Genomic DNA, 22,744 nt, shown 5'->3' on the forward strand with positions numbered 1-22,744 from the left:
TTGGTTTTTGAGATACTAGTTGTTTATAGGTTAAGTTCGATATTTCACTCCGTGGGCCGGCTAATTAATTCAACTAATTCCTGGAGGGGAATCAATCGAAGAGATTGCATGCCCATGCTACAATTCCTTACTCAAAAGGACTAGAGTGCTAAGATGCCTTCCCGGCACCACCACTATAATGAATGGGCCAAACAAATAGGAGATGAGAATATAATTGATCCTTTCTAGAATAGAATATAAATAGAAGCTTGTTCTGCCCATCTATCTAGAGAATGAAAAGGAACTAATGCCACTGATAGGAAATACATAGACCGTATGCCCACTTACCACTCTACCACTTCAATTCAATGACGGACTTCACCGATACCGATACCAAACCTAGCTTGAGAGAGAATCGATCACAGGCATGTGGTGAACGATACCGAGAGAAAGAGCACTGAAATGAAACATATCGAACACAGGTCTCACTCTACAAGTCAAGTTCGATGAGCTCTTAGCGGACCTATGCCTACTATCTACTAAGTGTGTGCTAGGGAAAGAAAGCAAGCTGAGCAGTTCTCACTCTCTCCGGTGACCAAGAAAGCTAAAGAATACCCTAAAGTCATCACTGAAACCTCATGCCAATTTTCCACGTGAAAGCGGGGTTAAGGTAAGGCAGGAAAGACTGGCACCGAAAGATATATATGTTTTGAAGAGAGAGATCCGCAGGCAAAAATATTGAAGGAAGGACTGACTGAAGGAAGGAACATACCGTAGCAAAAGCAAAAGAAGATGTGAATCAGGAAAAGGGAGACAAGTTCCAGTTGTTAGAAAGACCAGTGCCCGGAAAAGCAAGTCGGAAGGGGATCCGGATGTTCAGTGCTTAAAGAAAAAAGATAGGTGATGATCTGTTGTTTGCTTTGAGGTTTCCCCTAGTTGGGGAGACCGAGAAGAAAACCAGTAGGAAGGCGATCCGAAGTCTAGTGTTAGAAGAGATAGTTGCCCGCCTCTTGATGGAGAATTGAAAACATCCCAATGTATCTTTCACTAATTAAGTAGTAGTGAGGCGTCGGTACGTCAGCTGGAGAAGAATGCTTGCTTTTCGTATCACTCGTGTAGTGATTGACACGGTCTTCGCATATTGAACAACCTAAGAGTGGAAACACCTTAATCGCTTCTCCAAGCTTATCTATATATATTTATCGATGGAAGCAGGAGGAAAGGCTTAAAGAAGGTGACAAGAAGAGAAACTTATTAGTTCGTTGTAGCCAACTTATCATTCCAATGAGAGGTCGAAGTACGATAGAAGTTATTGATACCGATTTAGGCGAGCAGCATAGCCTGGCAGAGCCAGAGGAAGAAGTTCGTCTTGTTAGCGAGTTAGCGAGTAGTTTCCTTTAGACGATTTCCGCGAGCATACTAGCTTTTCACGAGCGCAGAGGAGAAAGAAAACCAACAACCAATAAGGTGAGGCAACTAACTACCAATCCTTTTATTGAATAGCCGCAGTGTGGGTAAACATAAAGAAGCCACAGAAGAAATCAAGACAAAGGCTTCTCACTTTCTAAAGTAGTAAAAAGTGGATCCCCGCTTCGAGGCGCTTGGAGTAGATCTTTGAAAATCGTCAATTGGATGAGCCAACTATTATTGAGGGAGGCCACGTCTACATGCGTAATATCAAGTTGCTCTAGTTGTGTGTCTTTCGTATGGAAAGATGGGTGTTTTATCCAAGCAAGGGAATAGAAAAGTAACAACCCCCCTCACATCAAGCATGTACGCTAGCTACCAACATATACTATGGAGTCCATGGCTACCTCCGCGGATGGAAGACCGTAGATTTTTCACTTTCGCTGAAAAGTTGAACTCTGACTGAAAGGACTTGACACATTGCCAAGGCGATTTTATTAGCCAACTGTGGGATAGAGATCTGTAGTAAACGAGCGATAGCCTCTAAAGAGTGCCGAATAGGATTGGTTCCTTTTTCTAAAGATCCGAGACTGGTGAACGTATTGCATAATTTAAAGAAGCCCATTTCATTAGAGGGAGGGAGCCCTTCCTACCTTTCTTTATTGAAGTGGTAGTGTCAAATAAGACAGTTGCCACCTTGGAGGGGTTGTAGCAAAAGCTTCGAATTCCACTTCTTTACCAACTTGAATTCATAAGGAGACCGAACTCTATTCATGCTCAAGTGAACCACGGGTGATGATATTCCGCTGTTCTGAAATCAAATAGGAAACGGATGGCACTTGAGTTTTTTTATCTCGGTATGAGAAACTATTCCTCCTCTATCTTTTGCTATTGGTAGCTTTAGGTTACTGTGAGCTCTTGACTTCCTATGGGTTACTGCGTTCTATCGAATCTTACCTTTTCTCAAGAGTTGAAAAAGATGCCAGTTTTGAAAGGAAGGGATCTGATAATTCAACTCACTCGTATAGAATACATGATATGGGCCTTCCACAGGTATCTTTCCTGTATGCTAACTTGTCGTCATCCGCCTTGTGTTTAAAACCTAACGTTCTGATGATCGAGTTGGATTGTTGTGTTCCTCAGTGCGCCGTTGAGGGAGTGAAAGGGAACATAGTTCAATAAAAAGGCTAATCTGGTTGAGTTGAAAGGCTAAGATCTTAGAACGGTCGTCTCAGGTTACGGGTCGTAGACCCAGCTATTGAGCAATGGTTGAGGTAATATGGCTTAAGACATTTGCTTTCCCAGCAGTATTTTCTTAGAATCCAAAAATGTCATCCATGTTTTACTTCTTTCTTACCCTAATGCACATTTCTCACCTACTTTTATAGACTAGGGGTGTCTGGGCCTGCTCAGTCGTATTTTGTGACACAGTTCAAGGGAGGATTGCTTGCTCAGCTATCTATCTGTTGCACAAAAGCATTCAGTGAAATCAAGCTACTGTCTGTAGTCCACATATCAGATATTAAACAGATACTACACTTGATCTTAGCCAAAAGGCAGAGAAAGGTATGAGTTGTGTTGCTGCCCTCTCCCTCCTCTTATAGCAGCCTCGACCGCCTCTTCCCCGTGCTGGTGAAGGTGGCGGCCGCGGCGCTCAACCCCGTCGATTCCAAGCGGCGCATGGGCAAGTTCAAGGCCACCGACTCCCCACTCCCGGTGAGCTCGGGCGCCCCTTCAGCTTCACGTCCTTCCGAGCCCGAGCCCTTGATTTGATCACCTGCGTGTTGTGTTGTGTCGTGGACTTGGTGGTCTGCAGACTGTGCCAGGGTACGACATGGCCGGAGTCGTCGTCAAGGTCGGCAGCCAGGTAAAGAACCTCAAGGAGGGCGACGAGGTGTACGGCCACATCAGCGAGAAGGTCCTCGAGGGTCCCAAACAGTTCGGCTCGCTGGCGGAGTACACCGCCGTGGAGGAGAAGCTGGTGGCCCTCAAGCCAAAGAGCATCGACTTCGCGCAGGCCGCCGGTCTGCCGCTCGCCATCGAGACCGCCCACGAGGGCCTCGAGAGGGCGGGCTTCTCCGCCGGCAAGTCCATCCTTGTCCTCGGCGGCGCCGGTGGAGTCGGGTCCCTTGTCATCCAGGTCCGACACTGCTCCTGCCTGGCTTCAGTCCAATCTCACAACTGAATTTATGTCCAGTCAATGCACTAACCTATACTGAACATGGCGCCATAAAGCTGGCGAAGCAAGTTTACGGCGCATCGAAGGTGGCGGCCACAGCCAGCACCCCGAAGCTGGAGCTCCTGAAAAGCCTGGGAGCCGACGTGGCCATCGACTACACCAAGGACAGCTTCGACGACATGCCGGACAAGTACGACGTCGTGTTCGACGCAGTCGGTAAGTTCTCTTTGTGTCAGCAGAATGGAACACTGACAAAAACACACACACCAAGCAAGCAGTACGTAAGTCCGGAGCTGACACACGGTCACACGCTCGATCGGGGGTTTCAGGCCAGGGCGAGAAGGCGGTCAAGGTGGTGAAGGAAGGCGGCAGCGTGGTGGTCCTCACCGGCGCGGTCACGCCGCCGGGGTTCCGGTTCGTGGTCACCTCCGACGGGTCCGTCCTGGCGAAGCTCAACCCTTACCTCGAGTCCGGGAAGGTGAAGCCGGTGGTCGACCCCAAGGGGCCTTTCCCCTTCTCCCAGGTCGTGGAGGCGTTTTCCTACCTCGAGACAGGAAGAGCCGCCGGCAAAGTGGTCATTTCGCCTGTTCCATGAGACACCGCTGTAAATAGCTAGCAGCCAAGCACAAGTGGTGTGTTTTTGCCACGGATTACTGAGCAAAATATTTGTTGGATCGTGCATACAAAGCAGAAAAATATGTGATGTTATGAGAGATGGTTGTACGTTCCTCAAGTATTACAATGAACATAGATCTTGTTTTGTTCAATCTGTACCTGGCCTTGTACGGTTGTACCTAGTCATTCAGTTATTGTTTCTGATAGTAGTTCAAAAGGCTTCCAGGGGATCAATTCCGGGGCAATCAACACTTCTTGTCGTCAGGGTAACCTCTTGATGATTAACTAGCCTCGCTAGCAGATCAGAATGAAAAACTTACTCTAGTTGATTAGAGTGCCTTACAAATATTACTTTAATCTATTATCGTTTCCCTGACGAACTGCAGCAGTCTTTTTGATGTTATAGAAGAGAGAGGTATCTAATTCTTCCTTTATTTTGTAGTTGCAGTTGGTAGGGTTATGCAGATACTTGCTTTTTTTGAATTATGCAGATACTTGCTTTTTTTGAATTATGCAGTTGGTATGTGATGTTCAGCATCCTCGCACGGCCCAGTAGTACGGTTTCTTGGTATTCCAGGTTGAAGCTTTCCTTTTGTTCTTTTTTGCGAGGGCAGAAACTTTTCAGTGGTCGTATAGTAGAGTCCGTTTCCCCAAGAAATCATTTTCGCTCGTGGTTTCCGTTATGGCTAAGAAGCTTGGATGGCTCACAAATGGCTGAAGTGAGTGATGATAGTTCCTGCTTCAGAGCAATTATTACTCACTATATTCTCCAACTCCAGAAAAGAATGGTCAGGGAAAAGGATGTACTACATGAGAAATTCATAACAGAAATAAGCAGGAACACAAGGAGATGATAGCACCCTTTTATGCTGATCATACTTTCATGACACAATGTTGTATTTTTTAACCTAATAAGAATATCTGTTCTTCAACATTACTGACACATACAAAACGTAAACAGGTTTAACCTAATACCAAAAAAAGTAATCTCTGTACCTAGCAGAATCTCCAGGCCGTGCAAGCCGCCCAGCTGGTTTTTAATCTGTTACAGATTTTCAGGCGTTCTGAGACTTTAAAAATAAGCGTAGTTAAGGACATAATACAATACAAATCGCTGTTTCTGAACATTACTGACGCATAAGTGCTATGCTGATGCACTTACAAATTTGTAAACAGGTTTATGTGAACAAGTTCCTCGAAGTTGGACAGTTTGATCAGCATTGCCTTATTGACGGCGGGAAGAGAAGTAATCTCCGCGGCGTGAACCTTCAACAGATATGCAGACGTTTACTTCTGCAAGACTTTAACTTAGATTTTAACATTGATTTGGTTGGGGTGCGCCGGGCCAGGGCAGCAGTGCAACGCCCAGGCGACGCATGTGGACCCGAGCAGCAAGCTACTGTGGTGGGCCCACCCCCACGAAAAATAAATTTAATATCGTTGTGGACATGTAGTCCACATATCAGATATTAAACTGATAAGAACAGATACTACACTTGATCTTAGCCAAAAGGCCGAGAAAGGTATGAGTTGCATTGCTGCCCTCCCCCTCCTCTTATAGCAGCCTCGACCGCCTCTTCACCTCTCCGCGAGCGAGGTGGTACTAAACGAAACAAACGGCACAGAGAACGCGGCTGCTGCCGCGCACGGGCGACCAGCCGAGCCAGAGCCTCTCGCTCGTTTCGGCTTCAGCGGGCCCAACAAAAACACCGTGGCAGGTGTCTTTCCACGGCCCAGTATTCTTTTACCCCCTGCGCGGGCGCAAAGGCGACCAGACCAAGCAGCAGTCGCGATCGTGGCAACAAGAACTGGTGTGCCTGCACCAAGCAAAGGCTTGAGCAACACCCAAACAAAACAGATGTAAGCTGCGAAATGCGAAGGGTGAATGATGATAGCAGCCATCCAGCACGTTTTCCACATTCGGTTGGGATTTGGGAAGTTGGTTAGAGGAGAAGAGAGGTGGCGTTCATGCCAAGGTTAGTACTAGAAAGCACGCACTCACGCACGTGATGGGCAACGCCATTCGGTTGGTGCGAGAGCACAGAGCAGAAAATGGACCATATGCTTGCTCATATGCTACTGGGGACTGCGGTACCACCACCTATTAAAATTTGTTAGTACTACTCTAGCAATATCGGTAGCCCGCCCGGTGGCGCACAGCGCACCACCACCCCATGTGATGTGATTATGTACCCTCCTTCGGAGCTTCAGAATGGATAAGTTGGACATGATGCAGGACTATGTTTCTAGCTAAAAGAAAACCTGAGGTTAGAGCTAGTATAATTTGGTGAACAGGAATAAACTTTGTACAATGAAATTTGGATGTAATTCTTCCATGAATAATCTCTTTGAACGAGCAAATCAAATCGCAGCGTCCAGTGTACCTGCTACAGATTCATTTTGCTTGCTGCCCAAAGGAAAGATAAGTATGTAAAACAAAATGATGGATATAACCTATTTTCAAAGATTTCATCGGTATCCCACAGAGTTCTTCACAAATCACCCACCAAGGTACATTGTAATACTAACAAGAATGTTCTCGTTTAAAAAAAATGTGCTTTTGGAAGTTACATCCAACCCAGTTTTGTTTTGGGACCAGGTTGCTTTGAAGAGCAAGGAAAAACTAAATATTATGCCTATAAGATAAAGGGGCAACTGTGAGAGAATAGTCTAAAGAAATGTGTCACCAAGCCAGTAAAGAGAACATCAATTAGGTAGTCTTGTTTTAAAAAAACTGAAGATGACAGAAAAATTTAAAAATGAAAAGTGAAGACCCCTACATTCAAAATTCGACATAGAATTGGTTGCCCATGACTTTAGTACAGAAAAATAGTAGTGAAAAGATGCGATATGCATGGAAGGTTGGAATGCATGCCTCCTATCGGAACTCCAACAACAACCCAATACAAGTTGTCACGATGAAATCCAAAAAACTGAGAAGAGTGCGGAGTGCCAATACCATCAGCCCAAAAGGAAAAAGAAAGCCTTGGTAAAGATGTTTCACCAGCTATGCCTGGTGAGTTGTTTCACAGTTATTAGTACTACTTACATCTTTATCACAATCTTGCTTGCTGCTCAGGCTTACTTGGGTACACAGAAGTACATTCGGCAAAATGTGAATCATCCATTCTTCAGGCATTAATGGCTGGACTACAGGAAAATGAATACATTTAACTCGTCCTGTAAATGGCAAAAGGACACGGGAGGGTTTTTGCAGAAGTACACCAGATGGTGCATATCCAGAAGTGTATGTGTATCAACGTATGCTCTCATATGTCAATTACTCCGTCCGTCCCATAATATAAGACGCTTAACTACAACAAAATCACCGCCAAGAAGATGTTCAAAGTTTTAGTTTAGTGTGTGAAACGATTTTTCTGGAAGTATTATTCTTTACAGACCACGCTGCATTATTTGTACTCATTATATTATGCCTTGTGAAATTTGATCCGCTATCTTCGGCTACCCAGAACTGTAATTCTCTTATGAAGAGACGACAAAGCTCTGAGTTCAGAGTTGCATACATGAATAGCTTATTACTATGATTATTATGCAGCAAAATACTGAACAAAATGATATGAAATGATCACAGGGAGAATAATATACGTGATAAGCTCCCTGCATAGGTCTTGATTTTTGTATGTGGTGTTTTCTAATTGACGAAGATATGACTCAATCTATGTGCAAAGATTGTTAGCCAGGTGGGGTCATTCTACATCTTTGCAATATGGAATTCTTTATCAAGTCATACAAAAGTTAGCAAGCAAAATGCACAAGAACTACTATCTAGTATTGCAAACAAGAGTGTCCATGTGTAAATTCATGAACAAAGGATCTACCTCATGAACATGAATGATATCATTGCCAGAGAGGTTAACTTCCAGTCCTGCCTCCATGAACAGCTTAATAGCTATTGGTATGATCAGATGAATACACATGATTTTGGCTAAGGTGCAAATTTGTCATCTGTTAATTCACCATTCTGCTACAGGTTGGATAAGAATTAAGTTAAACTCGGTTCCATGAGCCAGTTGACCGCAAAAGGATATATGATGCATAATGTTAGATAGCAAACCAACAAGTATGCTGCACTCAGACATCGACACAAAGCAATGTAGTAATGTTTTAACACAAGAGTTGAAGAAGGTTATACCATAGATCCCAGACAGCTATATAAGCATGACAAGGTCACCATATAGCAACATCTTTAGACTACCACAAAACAAAGACAGTTTGAGTTCATCAAATATTTGTCCCCACAACTAAATAACACACCCAAGTAATTCCTGTTCCAATATGTTGCAGCATTTTAACCGCTGCTCTTTTTATGAGAACATGGATACACTTATTTGTTTCATCAACCTTGAGAACAATCAGTTTCTTAGAATAAAATCTAAAAAAGAGTACGTATTATTCGACACCCACACGAGAGCAAGTGTGATCAGCTGATTGCAGATAGCTGGACGTCAGTACAAAGCCCAAGCAAAGCTCTATATCAATATTTGCCAAATTCAAGAGACATGATCCCATCCTAGAGAGTTGTAAATGTAACAGAATCAAACAAATGCACAAGTATCACTGCTTCTAAGCATGAAGTGCAGAAGATAGGTACTAACTTTGTAAGACAGTGGATACCTTCACATCATTATCCATATCCTTCCACAAATCCCAATGTTGTGTGGCTCTACAGTTTCGCGTGGCATGCTTGCAGGATAAGGTGCAAAACCAAAGCACTGAGATGTGGTATGACTTTTCCACTTTCATATAAGAGCACCTTAGAATTTTCACAAAGATGTCCCACCCAGGTCTCCCAGGTTAGCCCCATAAACTACAGCAGCTTCTTGGGTGCACTATTAGATTATTTCAGGACATCATCATGAACACATCGCCATACCCCCAGCCCCCACAACTGACAAGCCAAAAATAAGCTGAGAGAGTTGAATGATCTAAACAATAAAAGACACACCTTGGTACCAGCAATAAGCAATATAAACCCAGTCACATTTTTAACCGGTATACCATCTTTATGGATAGTACACCAACAACACTTAGCATTCCAGCTAGATAGCCATTTCCTAGACACCGACTTGTTGCACAGATATCACCAGTGCACTTCTCAAATATGTGACTATCTGGATAGTAATTGTTACCACTATTGGGTAGAGCTAGCTCCCACCATCTGCAGTTCTTCCACAAAAAGACAACATCATTTTTTATCTGTTACAGTATCTGTCTCGTAAAAACCAGAAAGATAACATAGGATAATATAATTAAATATATTGGTTTGAAAAATGAGAATGAAGAGAATTAGCTAATTACCTCTACAGGCTCCACTCCACATAAAATAGAAACACACAAAAATTCTATGATCTCGAAGCTCAAAAGAGCAAGCACATACTCCCTCCGTCTCAAAATAAGTACCTCAACTTTGTACTAGCTTTAGTACATAATTGTGCTAAGCTTGAGACACTTATTTTGGGACAGAGGGGGTATAAAATTAGCACCCAAGCTTCTATATATTACCATGAAGGGAAGATCTGCCACATTGCTGCCCTTTGCAGCCGCTCAACTGAATAAATAATCGACATACTGAATACAGCGAGAGCAAGGATGTTCACGAAGTTCCATGTTGGAATATTTTCTATGCCACTACTCCTGCCAAGCTGTATACTGAAATATGTTCACCTATTACTAACATCAATTAAGACTAACATAAACTCAGAATATGGCCATGAAGATAGTGGTTTCTGTAAATGTTAGTAATAAAAAAAAACTCTTTCAGAATCTAACATGCCAGAGGTAAACAAGATACCATAGCGAAGAGACAACATATATTTAAAGGAAGATACACCAAACAAGAAGACAGCATCTCCTAAAGGTTGCACATACATAATCGCTAGTCTGAAAGAGTGGCTATATTGTAATGAAGTTTGCATGACCATATGATTCATACCTTCATAAAGAGAGTACATTTCCATGCTGCTTTGTACTGTCTAAGCTCAAAACATAAGTTTACTTATATGACCAGTTATGAAAAAAGCAGATAGAGTCCATGGCAGCTGTAGATTATACAAACCTATCTGCCATAACATAACTTTAATGTTAGGGCAATAGTAGATTATAGAGAATTTAGGGAGGAAAGGGGTAGTGGTAGAAGATGAAAAGACGCAGATCTTGACACCTCACATTTGAACCATCTTGCCAGAATATCTGAAGTACAAATTTGCGAAAATGTTCTACCATACTCTGTTTGTGTCAGTTTACTTATATGACCAATTATGAAAAAAAGCAGATAAGAGTCCATGGCAGCTGTAGATTATACAAACCTATCTGCCATAACATAACTTTAATGTTAGGGCAATAGTAGATTATAGAGAATTTAGGGAGGAAAGGGGTAGTGGTAGAAGATGAAAAGACGCAGATCTTGACACCTCACATTTGAACCATCTTGCCAGAATATCTGAAGTACAAATTTGCGAAAATGTTCTACCATACTCTGTTTGTGTCCCAGATTTGTATTGCATGCCTTTTGCCTAACAGCTATAAATGTAATGATTTAGAATGAGCAATCAAACTACAGCGCTGTTGCTAATTTCAAGCTAAAATCTGATGAAGACTTCCGAGTGCAGTGGCTGGACCTGAGAACTATCAGGCCCGCTGAAAACTATCTGGGTGCCTGCTGAAGCTCTTTGAAGAATTTCTGCCTTTCGAGAAAGGGGCAGCACATCTGGCTGAACCTTTCGGAGCCCTTGTGGGTGATCCTCTTTAGGAGCAACCAGGAATAATTTCTGAAGGCAACTGGCCCTCGTCAGCAGAAAGTCCAGCAGACGCATCTCATTGTGATGCCCCTTGAAGTTTGTCATCTTGGCCAGCTGAAGGTTTTCTAAACCCTCTTCAGGCCGTTCTTCCTCTGGCACCTCCAAGTAAGTCCTCGTGAACGAATCATGGGTGTTTGTTGGTAGCTGTCATATTAAGTGCCATATATTGAGAATCAAAACATCCAGGCATACATATAACGGATGGATGGACTATGATCAAATAAATTGGGCATAAAGACAACAACCTGCACGAAGAACCTCTCCAACTGAGGACAGGAACAGGTCTTGAGGAAGCTATAAATGTCTGCGAGGTTGGAGTTGGCCATCCCGAACATGAGCAACTGAAGCTCCTTCAATCTGCGGAGGTTGGTCTCCTTGACGATGGTGGCTAGTGACGCAGACACATACTAGAGGTAGACAGGATAGAGAAAGTATAAGCGTATAGGCAATGGAAAGTGCTGCATCAGAAGGAAACGGAATAGATGCGGAGACGAACCTGGAGGGCAATGCTGCATATGGTGAGGGTGGTGATATGGGCAAGGTAAGGAACCGACGAGGGCAAATTGGTGGACGGCAAGCCGGCTTCTGGCCCGCCCGAGCAGAGATAGAGATCCTGGAAACAGTCTCCGACGCCGGAGAAAAGGTTGCTGCAGAGGAAGGGCCCGCTAAACCGGAAGGAGCGGAGGCGGCGTGCGGCGGGGACCCGCAGCTCGGTGGTGCGTGAGCAGTCGACGACGGTGAGGCTCCTGAGGTTGGCGGCCCCGACGGTGGTGAAGTCGATGCGGCGTAGGTGGCGGCAGTAGCGGAGCTCGAGGTCGCGGAGGCAGGGGCAGGCAGCGACGACCCGGCGCAGCGCGGCGTCGGTGATGGAGACGGAGTGGAGGTGGATGACCTCGAGCGTGGCGACCATGGCGTTGGCGGAGGCGGTGAGGTGGAGCCCACGCACCGAGAGGCGTGCCAGGAGCGGGCTCCCGACGGGGAAGTGCACGGAGAGGGCTCCGGCGCGGCGCTGGCCCCCGCGCGCGCCGCGTCCGCCGGCGCCGTCGAGGCGGAGCTGCAGGTCCTCGACGCCGCAGGCCGCGGCGTAGTCGACGCAGCGCTTGAGGTCGGGCTGCGTGAGCTGGCCCGCGTGGAAGGCGAGGGAGAAGACGTCGACCCGGCGCCGCCCGCGCCGGTCGACGGCCGCGAGCTGGGCCTGGGCCCCCGAGGGCCCCGGCGGGACGCGGAGGCGGAGCGAGGAGGGCACCGGCCAGCGCTGCTCCCACAGGTCCCGCCACCGCGAGGAGAGCGCGCCGGTGCGGATGGCGCACTTGAGCGGCAGCAGGCTGAGAATCTGCAGCCGCAGCGCGTCCGGGAGCTCCGAGATGCGGTCCTCCCACCCCGCCGTGCGCCGCCGCTCCATCTCCATCCTCCTCCTCTTCCCCCTCCTCTCCCCTACCCCGTCCGCATCGACCTGGATTCGCAGGTGGGGGCGTGATGGGCTGGCCGCGTGCGTGCGTGCGTGCCGCTGGGGTCACTGGACCGGGACGGCGAAGGCGAAGGGGGGAGGGAGAGACGTGTGGAGGCGTCTCGCCGGTGCGGTGCGCGTTGCGTCTCCCCTTCCAATCCCTCTCTCCTCTTGCCTCTTGGCCCGTCCCTCGTCTACCACTCTTCTACCTTTGTTTGGTGCGGCGGTCAGCACTCAGCAGCAGCCCGTCCGTCCGTCTCTCCCTCCATCCATCCATCCATCCCCGGCCCGCGTCGCGTCCGCACCGTTGCGTCGCGTCGCGTCGGCGTTGCGTACGCATCGGTCGGTCGCGTCGGGCGCCCCACCCTTTTTGGTTTCGGCCTCGTGCCCGGTCGCCGGATCGCCCCGTTTCACACGGCGCGTTCGCATCCTTCCTCTCCTCTCGCCCAGCCAGACAGCTGCTTTCCGAACGGCTTCGTTGCTTTCTTTTCCGAAAGAAAATTTTGATGGAGTGATAAACAATTCCTTCATTCCGGCCTCCGCCGTTTTGTGCTCTGCGCTCGTTTCACACCCTTTCGGAGGCCACCACCACCTCCATTTCTATGTTTTTCTTGCCCCTTCTCTTTTCTGGAAAGGGGGAGATCCTTTCGTGTTCGCGTGGCCCGTTGCTTGGTTGGGATTATATTGAGCTGACCCGCGGAGTGACCCAATCATCTTGCAGATGTGACAAACAGTCAAGATGCGTTATTTGATGGGGAGTGATCTGGGCCGGTCGCACCCTGTGCGTCGGATCTGGTCACCTTGGCCGTTGGACTCCTTTCTCGCCCATAACCTTCAATCGACGAACGCGAGCCTCTCGTCGGCCGTCTTTGTCCAACATGCAGTGGAGCTCCCCCGGCGCCCGCCCTCCCGGTCGAGCGGTCCTTCTCACGTCGCCACCCCTCGTCGGCTGTCTTCGTCCAACATGCAGCGGAGCTCCCCCGGCGCCCGTCCTCCCGGTCGAGCAGTCCTTCTCACGTCGTCACCCCTCGTCAGCCGTCTTCGTCCAACATGCAGCGGAGCTCCCCCGGCCCCCGCCCTCCCGGTCGAGCGGTCCTTCTCCCGCCGCCACCCCTCGTCGGCCGTCCTCGTTGCTGGTCGTCGTCCTAGGCGGCCGTCCTCATTGTTGGTCGTCGTTCTTGCATCTCGTGTCGTTGCCGCTCGCCATCGTTGTCAAGAAAAGCTTCAATCATGGGAAAAAAGCTTAAAAGCGGCGCCAAGAAAAGGATTTGTTTTTCAAAACTACTACTTATTTTATAATAAATTGGAAAAGCATATGTGCATTTTTTAAAATGTCAAAACTAGCACCCCGTCAGTCTCTGGTGGGCCGACGGGGGACCTGTCGGCCTGTGGGAGGCCGAAGTGGGCCTGTCGACCTGCGGGTGGCCGAAGAGCCACCTGTCGGCCTCGGGGTGGCCGAAGAGGGCCCATCGGCCTCCGGAGGCCAAAAACCCCTGGATAACCCCTGCCGAGCCTTCTTCCTCCTCATTTCCTAGTTCCTCTTCTCTCTCTCGTTTTTCTTCCCTCATTTCGCCCCCCCTCCGATCTCCTCCATCCTCCGCCCATTTTCCTATTCAATCCGTTGAATCAATACATCCTACCGATCTCCACCGGCCTACGGTCTCATTTTGTGCCATGATGGTGGGGTGGTGGAGGTGTGGATGGTGAGGAGATGGTGTGGTGGAGAGGAAGAAGAAGGTGAAGAGGAGTGAAGAAGGGGACACAAGTGGTGGTGGTGGTGGTGGTGGTGTAGGTAGAGGTGGAGGTGTGGGTAAAGGTGGTGGTTCGTCGTTCGTTGTTTCTTCGCACGCTTCAAGGATAAATTCAACAATCGTTTTCGTATGCTTCGGTAGATTTGGATATATTTAGGTGACTTAGTTAAGTCGTTTAAATATTTTTAGGTTGTCCAGTAGATTTGGATATATTTTAGGTTCTCCGGTATATATATCTAAGTCTGCGAGTTAAGTTGTTTAAATATTTTTAGGTTCTCAATATAGATATATTTAAGTCTGCTAGTTAACTTGTTTAAATATATTTAGGTTCTCCAGTAGATTTAGGTCTGCCAATTAATCTGCCATGGTTTCTTGGAGCGAGGGATCAAGCTCTTCTTGGGATGACGATAGTGTGACTAGCGAGGTACGTTAATTTTGGGTTTCCAGCATTTACGAGTAGGTTTACGGTTCTTCATTTCGGGATTTCATAACAGTTCGGTGTCTTCTGTTTTTAGCTTCCTAGGACTATCACATGCCATGAATGGAGTGGCATTGCTCATGAACTATTTTTTCGTTATATGCATCTAGAGCCTTGCCTCAGGCAAGTTGCATTTCAATATACTGATACTGGACGATGTTTTCTTGCTTGTGCAAAGGAGAAGGTATGTTGCACTGTAATTAGTTAATCTTAGTTAGTTTTCTGCTCCGCTCAATTTCATGCATGTTAATCACTGAAATTGTTTTGAATTTTAGGCAGAAGAAAAATGCTTCTATCTGGAATGGATAGACCCTGAGTGGTCAGTTGCTATGCATTCTTGCATAGGTCAATTGCGGAGCATGCATGACAAAGAAAACGAGGACAGAATCAGAGATAAACTGAAGCTGGGTGAAGAAAATTTCAAAATAATTGGAGAAAAGAGGAGGATGGAGGAAGAGCTTCGATTTTTCAAACTTGATTTTACAAAAATGGTGGCTGACAAGGAGGAGGCTATTAGTCAGCTTGGCAGTGCTAGGTTGGCTATCAGTGATCTAAAAGAGGAGATTGAGAAGAAGAAGTTGGCAGACTATTCTTCCACCAATCCACATCAGGTACTCAGGGCGAAGGCAGAGAAGGAGAGGGACCAGCTTGTGCTAGAGAGAGACCAAATGAAGAAAGAGAAGAAAAAGCTGGAGCACATCAATTCTGATATGATGAAACGGAACCATGGCTATAAGGACAATGTGAAGAAGTTGAAGGAGATCTGTGATGAATTTTAAGTATATAATGGTTGAATTTGGATTGAACTATCCAATAGTTGAACTATCCAGTATTAGAATTTGTATTGAATTATCCAGTAGTATCGAACTATCCAGTAGTTGAACTATCCAGTACTAGAATTTGTATTGAATTATCCAGCAGAATTATCCACTAGTATCAGTAATTATGTGTTTTCACTAAGCTCATGTAGACATAGTGCAAACATATTACAAATTAAAACATAGTGCACACATATTACAAATTAAAACATAGTGCAAACATAGTCCGACATAGTACACATTAAAACATAGTGCAGACATATTACAAATTAAAACGTAGACCGACACATTATGTAGCTTCTGAGTTATTTATTCCTCATCCACCCCTTCGGCCTCGACTGCCACGTCCACCACGATTGCCACAACCACCTCTTGCTACTGATGTCGCAATCGTCGATGTGGAAGCAGTGTCTTTGTTCAGGTCAGGGCAATATTTCATCCTATGTCCATAAGCCGCACAGAGCAAACATTGTCTGGTTGCTCCACCAGCTTCAGATTGGTCCATATCGTTTCGGATGCGCTTTACCTTACGTCCTCCCCTGCTAGTTCATCGAAGTCCAGGATCCGGGATGTATACTCTCTCACCATCGTTAACCTTGTTGAAATTGCCGACGACTCTAAACCCTGTCATCTCACTTGTCCATGCAATGAATACTGCCTCTTTTGAATAGTACGGAGACACGAAGGAGATATTGTCTAACTCAATCTGGCCACAGGCAGCCAACACATGTGAGCAAGGCAGGTGCAACAACTGCGGTTTGTTGCATGTACACTCGCAAGTTGGATAAATTTTCGTTCCAAATTTAACCTCATGCGTCTTCACTTCATTTGCAGAACCAAAACCATCAGTAGGAAGCTGAACCTCATACCTCCTTTCCAAATTACCTATGACCGTGACAGTGTGCTTTTTTGCTTTCTTTATCTTCTCATACATGTACTGCATGACACGGCTACAATAAGTTGTGTTCTGATTAACTGCAATATGATTCTTTGCTAACTCATGCCTTTCTCTGAAATATCTCAAAGTCCTCTGGAATACACCCTCCACAATAGTTGTTAGTGGCAATGCTATAATATGCCCTCTGAGTACAAAGTTATACACCTCTGCAAGATTGGTTGTCATGTGGCCATACCTCACTCCATGGGTGTCATGCAGCAAAGACCAATTCACTGGAGGCTCTTTCTCTATCCACTCAGAAAAATTATTTATTGCCCTGCCCTTCTTTCTCTTCGTATTAGGAGGGTAAATTGCTGGCAAGTCACAAAGACCTACTGGCTCCTCTAGCTCCGCGATGAGTGTTGTTAATTTAACCTGGTATTTTTCCATTTTCTTCCTAGCAACGACCTGCTTCTTAGTAAACTCATCTAGTTTTGACCAAATAAATTCGTGTTTGTGCTGCTGGTTCTGCTTGCATAACTTTTTGAACAAGTTCATCAACCGTTTGTTCTCGAACTATGAGAAAAAAATTGCACCCAGATGGCGCATGCACCACCGGCTTTGCAAGTCCTTCCAAGGTGTTGGCTCGTCAGCTGTTGGATTACTTAGTGTCTTCACGGCCTTTAATATACCAGGATGTCTGTCATGAATGACACACACGTTTGGTCGATCCTTCACGATCGCAATTTTAACTTGCCAGAAGAACCATACCCAGCTCAGAAAGTTCACACCCTCCACAAATGCCATGGCTAGTGGGATGATTTGGTTGTTCCCATCCACACCAATAGCAGTAGGGATTTGCCCTTTGTACTGACCAGTCAAGAATGTACCATCCACAAACATCATAGGAGGACAATGCTGGGAAGCTTCGATGCACAAACCGAAAGAGAATAATACTCATTTCAACGCCTTGTAATCTGGTATAATCTCCAACCTCGTGTGTTGTATGTTAACATAAGTGATGGGATTCCTCTCCTTCAGTATGTCAAGGAGACAGACAACATTATCATATGAGTCGAAGAACGTCCCAAACCTTTCCTCTATAGCCTTCTGCTTAGCCCTCCAAGCCTTCCCATATGGAATGTCATAATTCTATCTGACCTTCACTGCTTTCTGGATATGTTTTGCTTCCATACCTTTCTTCTCAACTATCTCAGTATACATGAGTTGCACTATGAGAGTTGAACTCAGGTTTGGATGACGAACCAACAGATTTTTACTCACACAATTATGTGGGACCACATTGGTGACAACCCAGTGGATGTTATACTTTGTCACGTGCCCGTGCACCTTCGCATGACAACCTGTTTCAACACAATTCACGGTATATTTTGTTGGAGTTGATATGTGTGTCAGGAAAAACCTCTGCGTAGACATAGCCCACCTTATCACCGCATGCTTCAATTTTTTCTTTGTGTCAAACATAGCCCCGATCTAGACTTGGTTCAAATTATATTGCCATGGAGTCTCATGGCCATTGTTGATAGTAATGCCATCGGCTATGTCCTTATCCCATCCGGAAGGAATCGTTACCTCCACTTCATCCTTAGAATTTTCAGAATCCAGATCCTCCGCAAACCCATCCTCGTTCTCTTCCTCCATCACCCTCTGCATTTCATCGCCTTCCTCATCCCCATCAGCAACACTAGAGCCAGCTAATAGTATCGACTGAATACTCTTCCCAGTCTCATGACCAATACTAACATTGTGTGACACATAATATGACTCTTTCCCGGCTTGGCTAGCATCCACATCTGGTGGCTATGACCCGGATACATGACTACCCTGTCCTGGTTCATACCCCACGTTGACTTGTACGAAATTCTCTTCCTTCGCCACTGGTTGCACTAGGACATATGGGTGGATTCTTCGGTCTCTGGAACGGCTTAATAGGGACAACCAATGTTGGCTCCTATCTATCGGCATCAACTCCCACTTGACATTTTTACAGGATTTGGTCCATAATGCATGAATACTGACGGAGCAGACTTCAGGATCCAGCCCAAAACTAGTAGTCAACCAGTGCTTAAAGTACCTAATGTCCAGTTTGTCCGGGTCTGAAAGTGTCAGCATGCCTTTTTTAAACTCGCTAAGATCAACCCCCAACTCATTATACAGAACATTACCAGGACCGTAATAAACAGTCAAATTTATAGATTCAGACATTTTCACCTGTCAGACATTGCGAGCTTGTCATTATTCGCAACGAACAAATTTATACAAACATAAACCTACGTACACTAAATAAACCAACACTAAAAAGAACCTACAGTAAAAAATCGGTATACTTCCCTAATATGTCTCCAACGTATCTATAATTTTTTATGGTTCCATGATATTATCTTGTCAACTTTGGATGTTCTGTATGCATGAATATGCTATTTTATATCTTTTTTGGGACTAACCTATTAACTCAGTGCCAGGTGTCAGTTTCTGTTTTTTCCGTGTTTTTGACCTTTTTCAGAGAAGAATATAAAACGGAGTCCAAACGGAATAAAACTTGCGGAATGATTTTTTTCCATAACAGAATATACGCAAGGGACTTGAGAACCAAGGCAAAGGACCTCGGGGGAGGTCACAAGCCCCCTAGCCGCGGCCTCGGGGGGGCGCCTAGCAGGCTTGTGGGCCCCCCGTGGCTCCTTTGCCCTACTTCTTCCGCCTATAAATTCTCCAAAAATCCAAAACCACCAGAGGGAGCCACGAAAATACGTTTCTGCCGTCGCAAGCTTCTGTCTCCGCAAGATCCCATCTGGGGACCATTCTGGTGCCCTGTCGAAGGGGGATTTGGACATTGAGGGCTTCTTCATCAACACCATTGCCTCTCCGATGATGCGTGAGTAGTTCACCACAAACCTTTGGGTCCATAGCTAGTAGCTAGATGGCTTCTTTTCTCTCTTGGATCTTCAATACAAAGTTCTCCATGATCTTCATGCAGATCTATCCGATGTAATCTTCTTTTGCGGTGTGTTTGTCGAGATCCGATGAATTGTGGATTTATGATCAGATTATCTATGAATATTATTTGAGTCTCCTCTGATCTCTTATATGCATGATTTTGTATCCTTGTAATTCTCTTTGAGTTGTGGGTTTCGTTTGGCCAACTTGATCTATAATTCTTGCAATGGGAGAAGTGCTTGGTTTTGGGTTCATACCGTGCCGTGTCCTCACCTAGTGACAGAAGGGGTAGCGAGGCACGCATCGTGTTGTTGCCATCAAGGGTAAAAAGGTGGGGGTTATATCATATTGTATGAATCTATCCCTCTACATCATGTCATCTTGCTTAAGGCGTTACTCCATTTGTTATGAACTTAATACACTAGATGCATGCTGGATAGCGGTCGATGTGTGGAGTAATAGTAGTAGATGCAGACAGTATCGGTCTACTTGTCTCGGACGTGATGCCTATATGCATGATCATTGCCTTAGATATCATCATGACTTTGCGCGATTCTATCAATTGCTCGACAGTAATTCGTTCACCCACCGTAATACTTGCTTTCATGAGAGAAGCCTCTAGTGAAAACTATGGCCCCGGGTCTACTTCACTTCATATTTTCAAATCTACACTTTTACTTTGTTGCACTTTCCACCTTCAGACCTCACCTTGCAAATAATCGTGAAGGGATTGACAACCCCTTTATAGCGTTGGGTGCAAGTTTGTTTGTTTTTGCGCAGGTACATTGGTGCCTCATCTTGATACTCCTACTGGATTGATACCTTGGTTCTCAAACTGAGAGAAATACTTACTACTACTGTGCTGCATCACCCTTTCCTCTTCAAGGGAAAAACCAACGCAAGCTCAAGAGGTAGCAAGAAGAATTTCTGGCGCCGTTGCCGGGGAGGATCAAGTCAAGAATAGTCTCCCGTCAACGTGCCAATTTCTGGCGCCGTTGCCGGGGAGTATTCAAAGTGAAGCATACCCAAGTAACTATCGCAAACTCATCTCTTGCATTTACATTATTTGCCTTTTGCCTCTCGTTTTCCTCTCCCCCACTTCTGAAAAAACAAAATTTACAAAAATATTTGCCTTTTTCGTTCGCCCTTTTCTTTCGCTTGCTTTCTATTTGCTTGTGTGGGATAGTCTACCTATCCTTATGGCTAGTCCTATCGCTTTAAATGATACTCCCGAGAGCGAAGTTCTTAATTTAAAACAAAATGAGGGATAAAACTTAAAGGATGCTTGGTATAGGATTTGCAATGCTCACAATAGATCTACTCGTAAGCAATCTACTACCGTTCTGCTTCGCAACTTGTATGTGGCTATTTCCCCTTGGAATAGGTATGTTCTTGACACAATCGTAGGCGGAAATTTCTTGGGTAGCCATACCGTTGATTCTTACGGTGCCTTAATAAATTTGGTAGGATCACCCCCACTCATGGTTAATGGAACTACCTTAACTTTGGAACATGTGATGCGTAGGCTGGATATCATTGAAAATAAAGTTGCTACAATTGAACTCATTGAAAATTTGGATAAAAAGATCCACAATCAAATTACTCAGTATGGATCCAAGGTGGGAATGACTTTGAAAAATTTAAAGGAGAGGGAACCCACAATTAACAAAAAATTAGGTCATGATTCCGCTAGAATTGGCAAACTAGAGGATGTTATAACCAACTTGGGTTCCGCTTTTCCCGCTATTGAGAACACTCCAAATTTTGCCCACAATAAGGCCACCAAGTTTGTTTTTGTTCCTAAAAACAGTGGTGAACCATCTAGTAAGAGAGATGAAGATCTTAAAATGTTGAGTGTTCACCCTACTTATGGTTTGAGCACCAAAAACGACGATACTTGATTCTATCGCCTTATGCCTAGCTAAGGGCGTTAAACAATAGCGCTTGTTGGGAGGCAACCCAATGAATTTATCTTTGCTTTTTGCTTTCTGTTTTTTTGTGTGCACACCATCATAATTCTGTTATGATTGTGTTTTTTGTGTTTCTTTTTGTGTTTGTGCCAAGTAAAACCTTTATGATTAGTTTTGGTGATGGTTGTTTGATCATGCTGAAAAAGACAGAAACTTTGTTCTGACAAAATTATTTTTAGTTCCTATCCAGAAAGAGCTTTTGAGTTGATTCTTTTTTCTGCTGGTTTATATGCAAATTGCCATAACTGTCATAACTTTTCAGAATTTTTGGGATACCAGAAGTATACGAAGTATACAGATTGCTACAAACTCGTCTGTTTTTGGCAGATTTTGTTTTTGTTGTGTTCATTGCTTATTTTGATGAAACTATGGATAGTATCGGGGGGTACTAGCCATGGAAAAGTGAGAATACAGTAATCTAACATCAATCTAAATAGAAATCAAGTTTACTACAGTACCTAAAGAGTTGGTAGTTTGTTTTCTTATGCTAATGATATCACGAGTTTCTGTTTAAGTTTTGTGTTGTGAAGTTTTCAAGTTTTGGGTGATGTTCTCATGGACAATGGGATAAAGAGTGGAAAGATCTTAAGCTTGGGGATGCCCAAGGCATCCCAAGCCAAATTAAAGGACACCAAAAAGCCTAAGCTTGGGGATGCCCCGGGAAGGCATCCCCTCTTTCGTCTTCAATCCATCGGTAACGTTATTTGGAGCTATATTTTTATTCACCACATGATATGTGTTTTGCTTGGAGCGTCGTGTATTATAAGAGTCTTTTCTTTTTGTTTTGTCGCAATCATCCTTGCTGCACACCTTTTTGAGAGGGACATGCACTCATCGTGAATTTGCTAGAATACTCATTGAGCTTCGCTTATATCTTTTGAGCTAGATAACTTTGCTCTAGTGCTTCACTTAGATCTTTTTAGAGCACAGCGGTATCATATTTTGTCGAAATAAAAACTCTCGATCTTCACTTATATCTTTTTGAGAGTGCTCTCTCTAAGTAACTTGGTAATTGGCATGTGTTATGAAAGTAGTCCTAAAGATGATAGGCATCCAAAGAGGATATAATAAAAACCTCCATATTCAAGTGCATTGATTACTAAGAGAAGTTTGATTCCTAAAAATTATTTTGAGATTTGGATTTGGTAATATTAGAGTTATGTTAGTAGGGTGTTGTGAATCTAGAAATACCTGTGTTGAAGTTAGTGATTCCCATAGCATGCACGTATGGTGAACCGCTATGTTAGGAAGTCGGAGCATAGTTGATTTATTGATTGTCATCGTTTGTGTGGCGGTCGGGATCGCGCGATGGCTAACACCTACCAACCCTTCCCCTAGGAGTGTGAGTTTAGCACTTTGTTTCGATTACTAATAAAACTTTCGCAATAAGTATTTGAGTTCTTCATGACTAATGTGAGTCCATGGTATAGATGCACTTTCACCTTCCACC

The 22,744-nt window shown here is 44.9% G+C and overlaps 2 protein-coding genes, 1 non-coding gene and 1 pseudogene across 3 annotated transcripts; 1 reads left to right on the plus strand and 3 right to left on the minus strand.

Moving 5' to 3' along the window:
* Window positions 1-2,419: 2,419 nt before the first annotated feature.
* On the plus strand, window positions 2,420-4,332 carry LOC123405144 (2-methylene-furan-3-one reductase-like). The gene is made up of 6 exons (XM_045098953.1): window positions 2,420-2,439; window positions 2,775-2,869; window positions 2,960-3,102; window positions 3,203-3,526; window positions 3,622-3,781; window positions 3,895-4,332. The coding sequence occupies exons 1-6, from the start codon at window positions 2,420-2,422 to the stop codon at window positions 4,158-4,160; spliced, it is 1,008 nt and encodes a 335-aa protein (XP_044954888.1). The 3' UTR covers window positions 4,161-4,332.
* Window positions 2,860-2,956, minus strand: LOC123406464 (annotated as a pseudogene).
* Window positions 4,333-5,510: 1,178 nt separating the features above from the next.
* On the minus strand, window positions 5,511-5,707 carry LOC123406449. The gene has a single exon (XR_006612152.1). It is a non-coding gene; the product is annotated as a U2 spliceosomal RNA (small nuclear RNA).
* A 4,647-nt stretch (window positions 5,708-10,354) lies between these two features.
* Window positions 10,355-12,643, minus strand: LOC123403705 (F-box protein At5g03100-like). The gene is made up of 3 exons (XM_045097618.1): window positions 11,495-12,643; window positions 11,244-11,405; window positions 10,355-11,142 (listed from the first exon to the last, which is right to left on the minus strand). The coding sequence occupies exons 1-3, from the start codon at window positions 12,404-12,406 to the stop codon at window positions 10,780-10,782; spliced, it is 1,437 nt and encodes a 478-aa protein (XP_044953553.1). The 5' UTR covers window positions 12,407-12,643; the 3' UTR covers window positions 10,355-10,779.
* Window positions 12,644-22,744: the final 10,101 nt, after the last annotated feature.

Source organism: Hordeum vulgare, chromosome 6H, assembly GCF_904849725.1.
Source record: "Hordeum vulgare subsp. vulgare chromosome 6H, MorexV3_pseudomolecules_assembly, whole genome shotgun sequence".
In the NCBI taxonomy this organism is placed as follows: domain Eukaryota; kingdom Viridiplantae; phylum Streptophyta; class Magnoliopsida; order Poales; family Poaceae; genus Hordeum; species Hordeum vulgare.

Excerpts from the sequence above, each read along its gene's own strand:
- LOC123403705 (XM_045097618.1), bottom strand. The coding sequence starts at position 12,406 with ATGGAGATGGAGCGGCGGCGCACGGCGGGGTGGGAGGACCGCATCTCG. Across the intron at positions 11,406-11,494 it reads TATGCAGCATTGCCCTCCAG|TATGTGTCTGCGTCACTAGC; the intron begins GTTCGTCTCCGC and ends GTCTACCTCTAG. Across the intron at positions 11,143-11,243 it reads TGGAGAGGTTCTTCGTGCAG|CTACCAACAAACACCCATGA; the intron begins GTTGTTGTCTTT and ends TTAATATGACAG.
- LOC123405144 (XM_045098953.1), top strand. The coding sequence starts at position 2,420 with ATGATATGGGCCTTCCACAG. Across the intron at positions 2,870-2,959 it reads CTGTTGCACAAAAGCATTCA|TTGTGTTGCTGCCCTCTCCC; the intron begins GTGAAATCAAGC and ends GAAAGGTATGAG. Across the intron at positions 3,782-3,894 it reads CGTCGTGTTCGACGCAGTCG|GCCAGGGCGAGAAGGCGGTC; the intron begins GTAAGTTCTCTT and ends CGGGGGTTTCAG.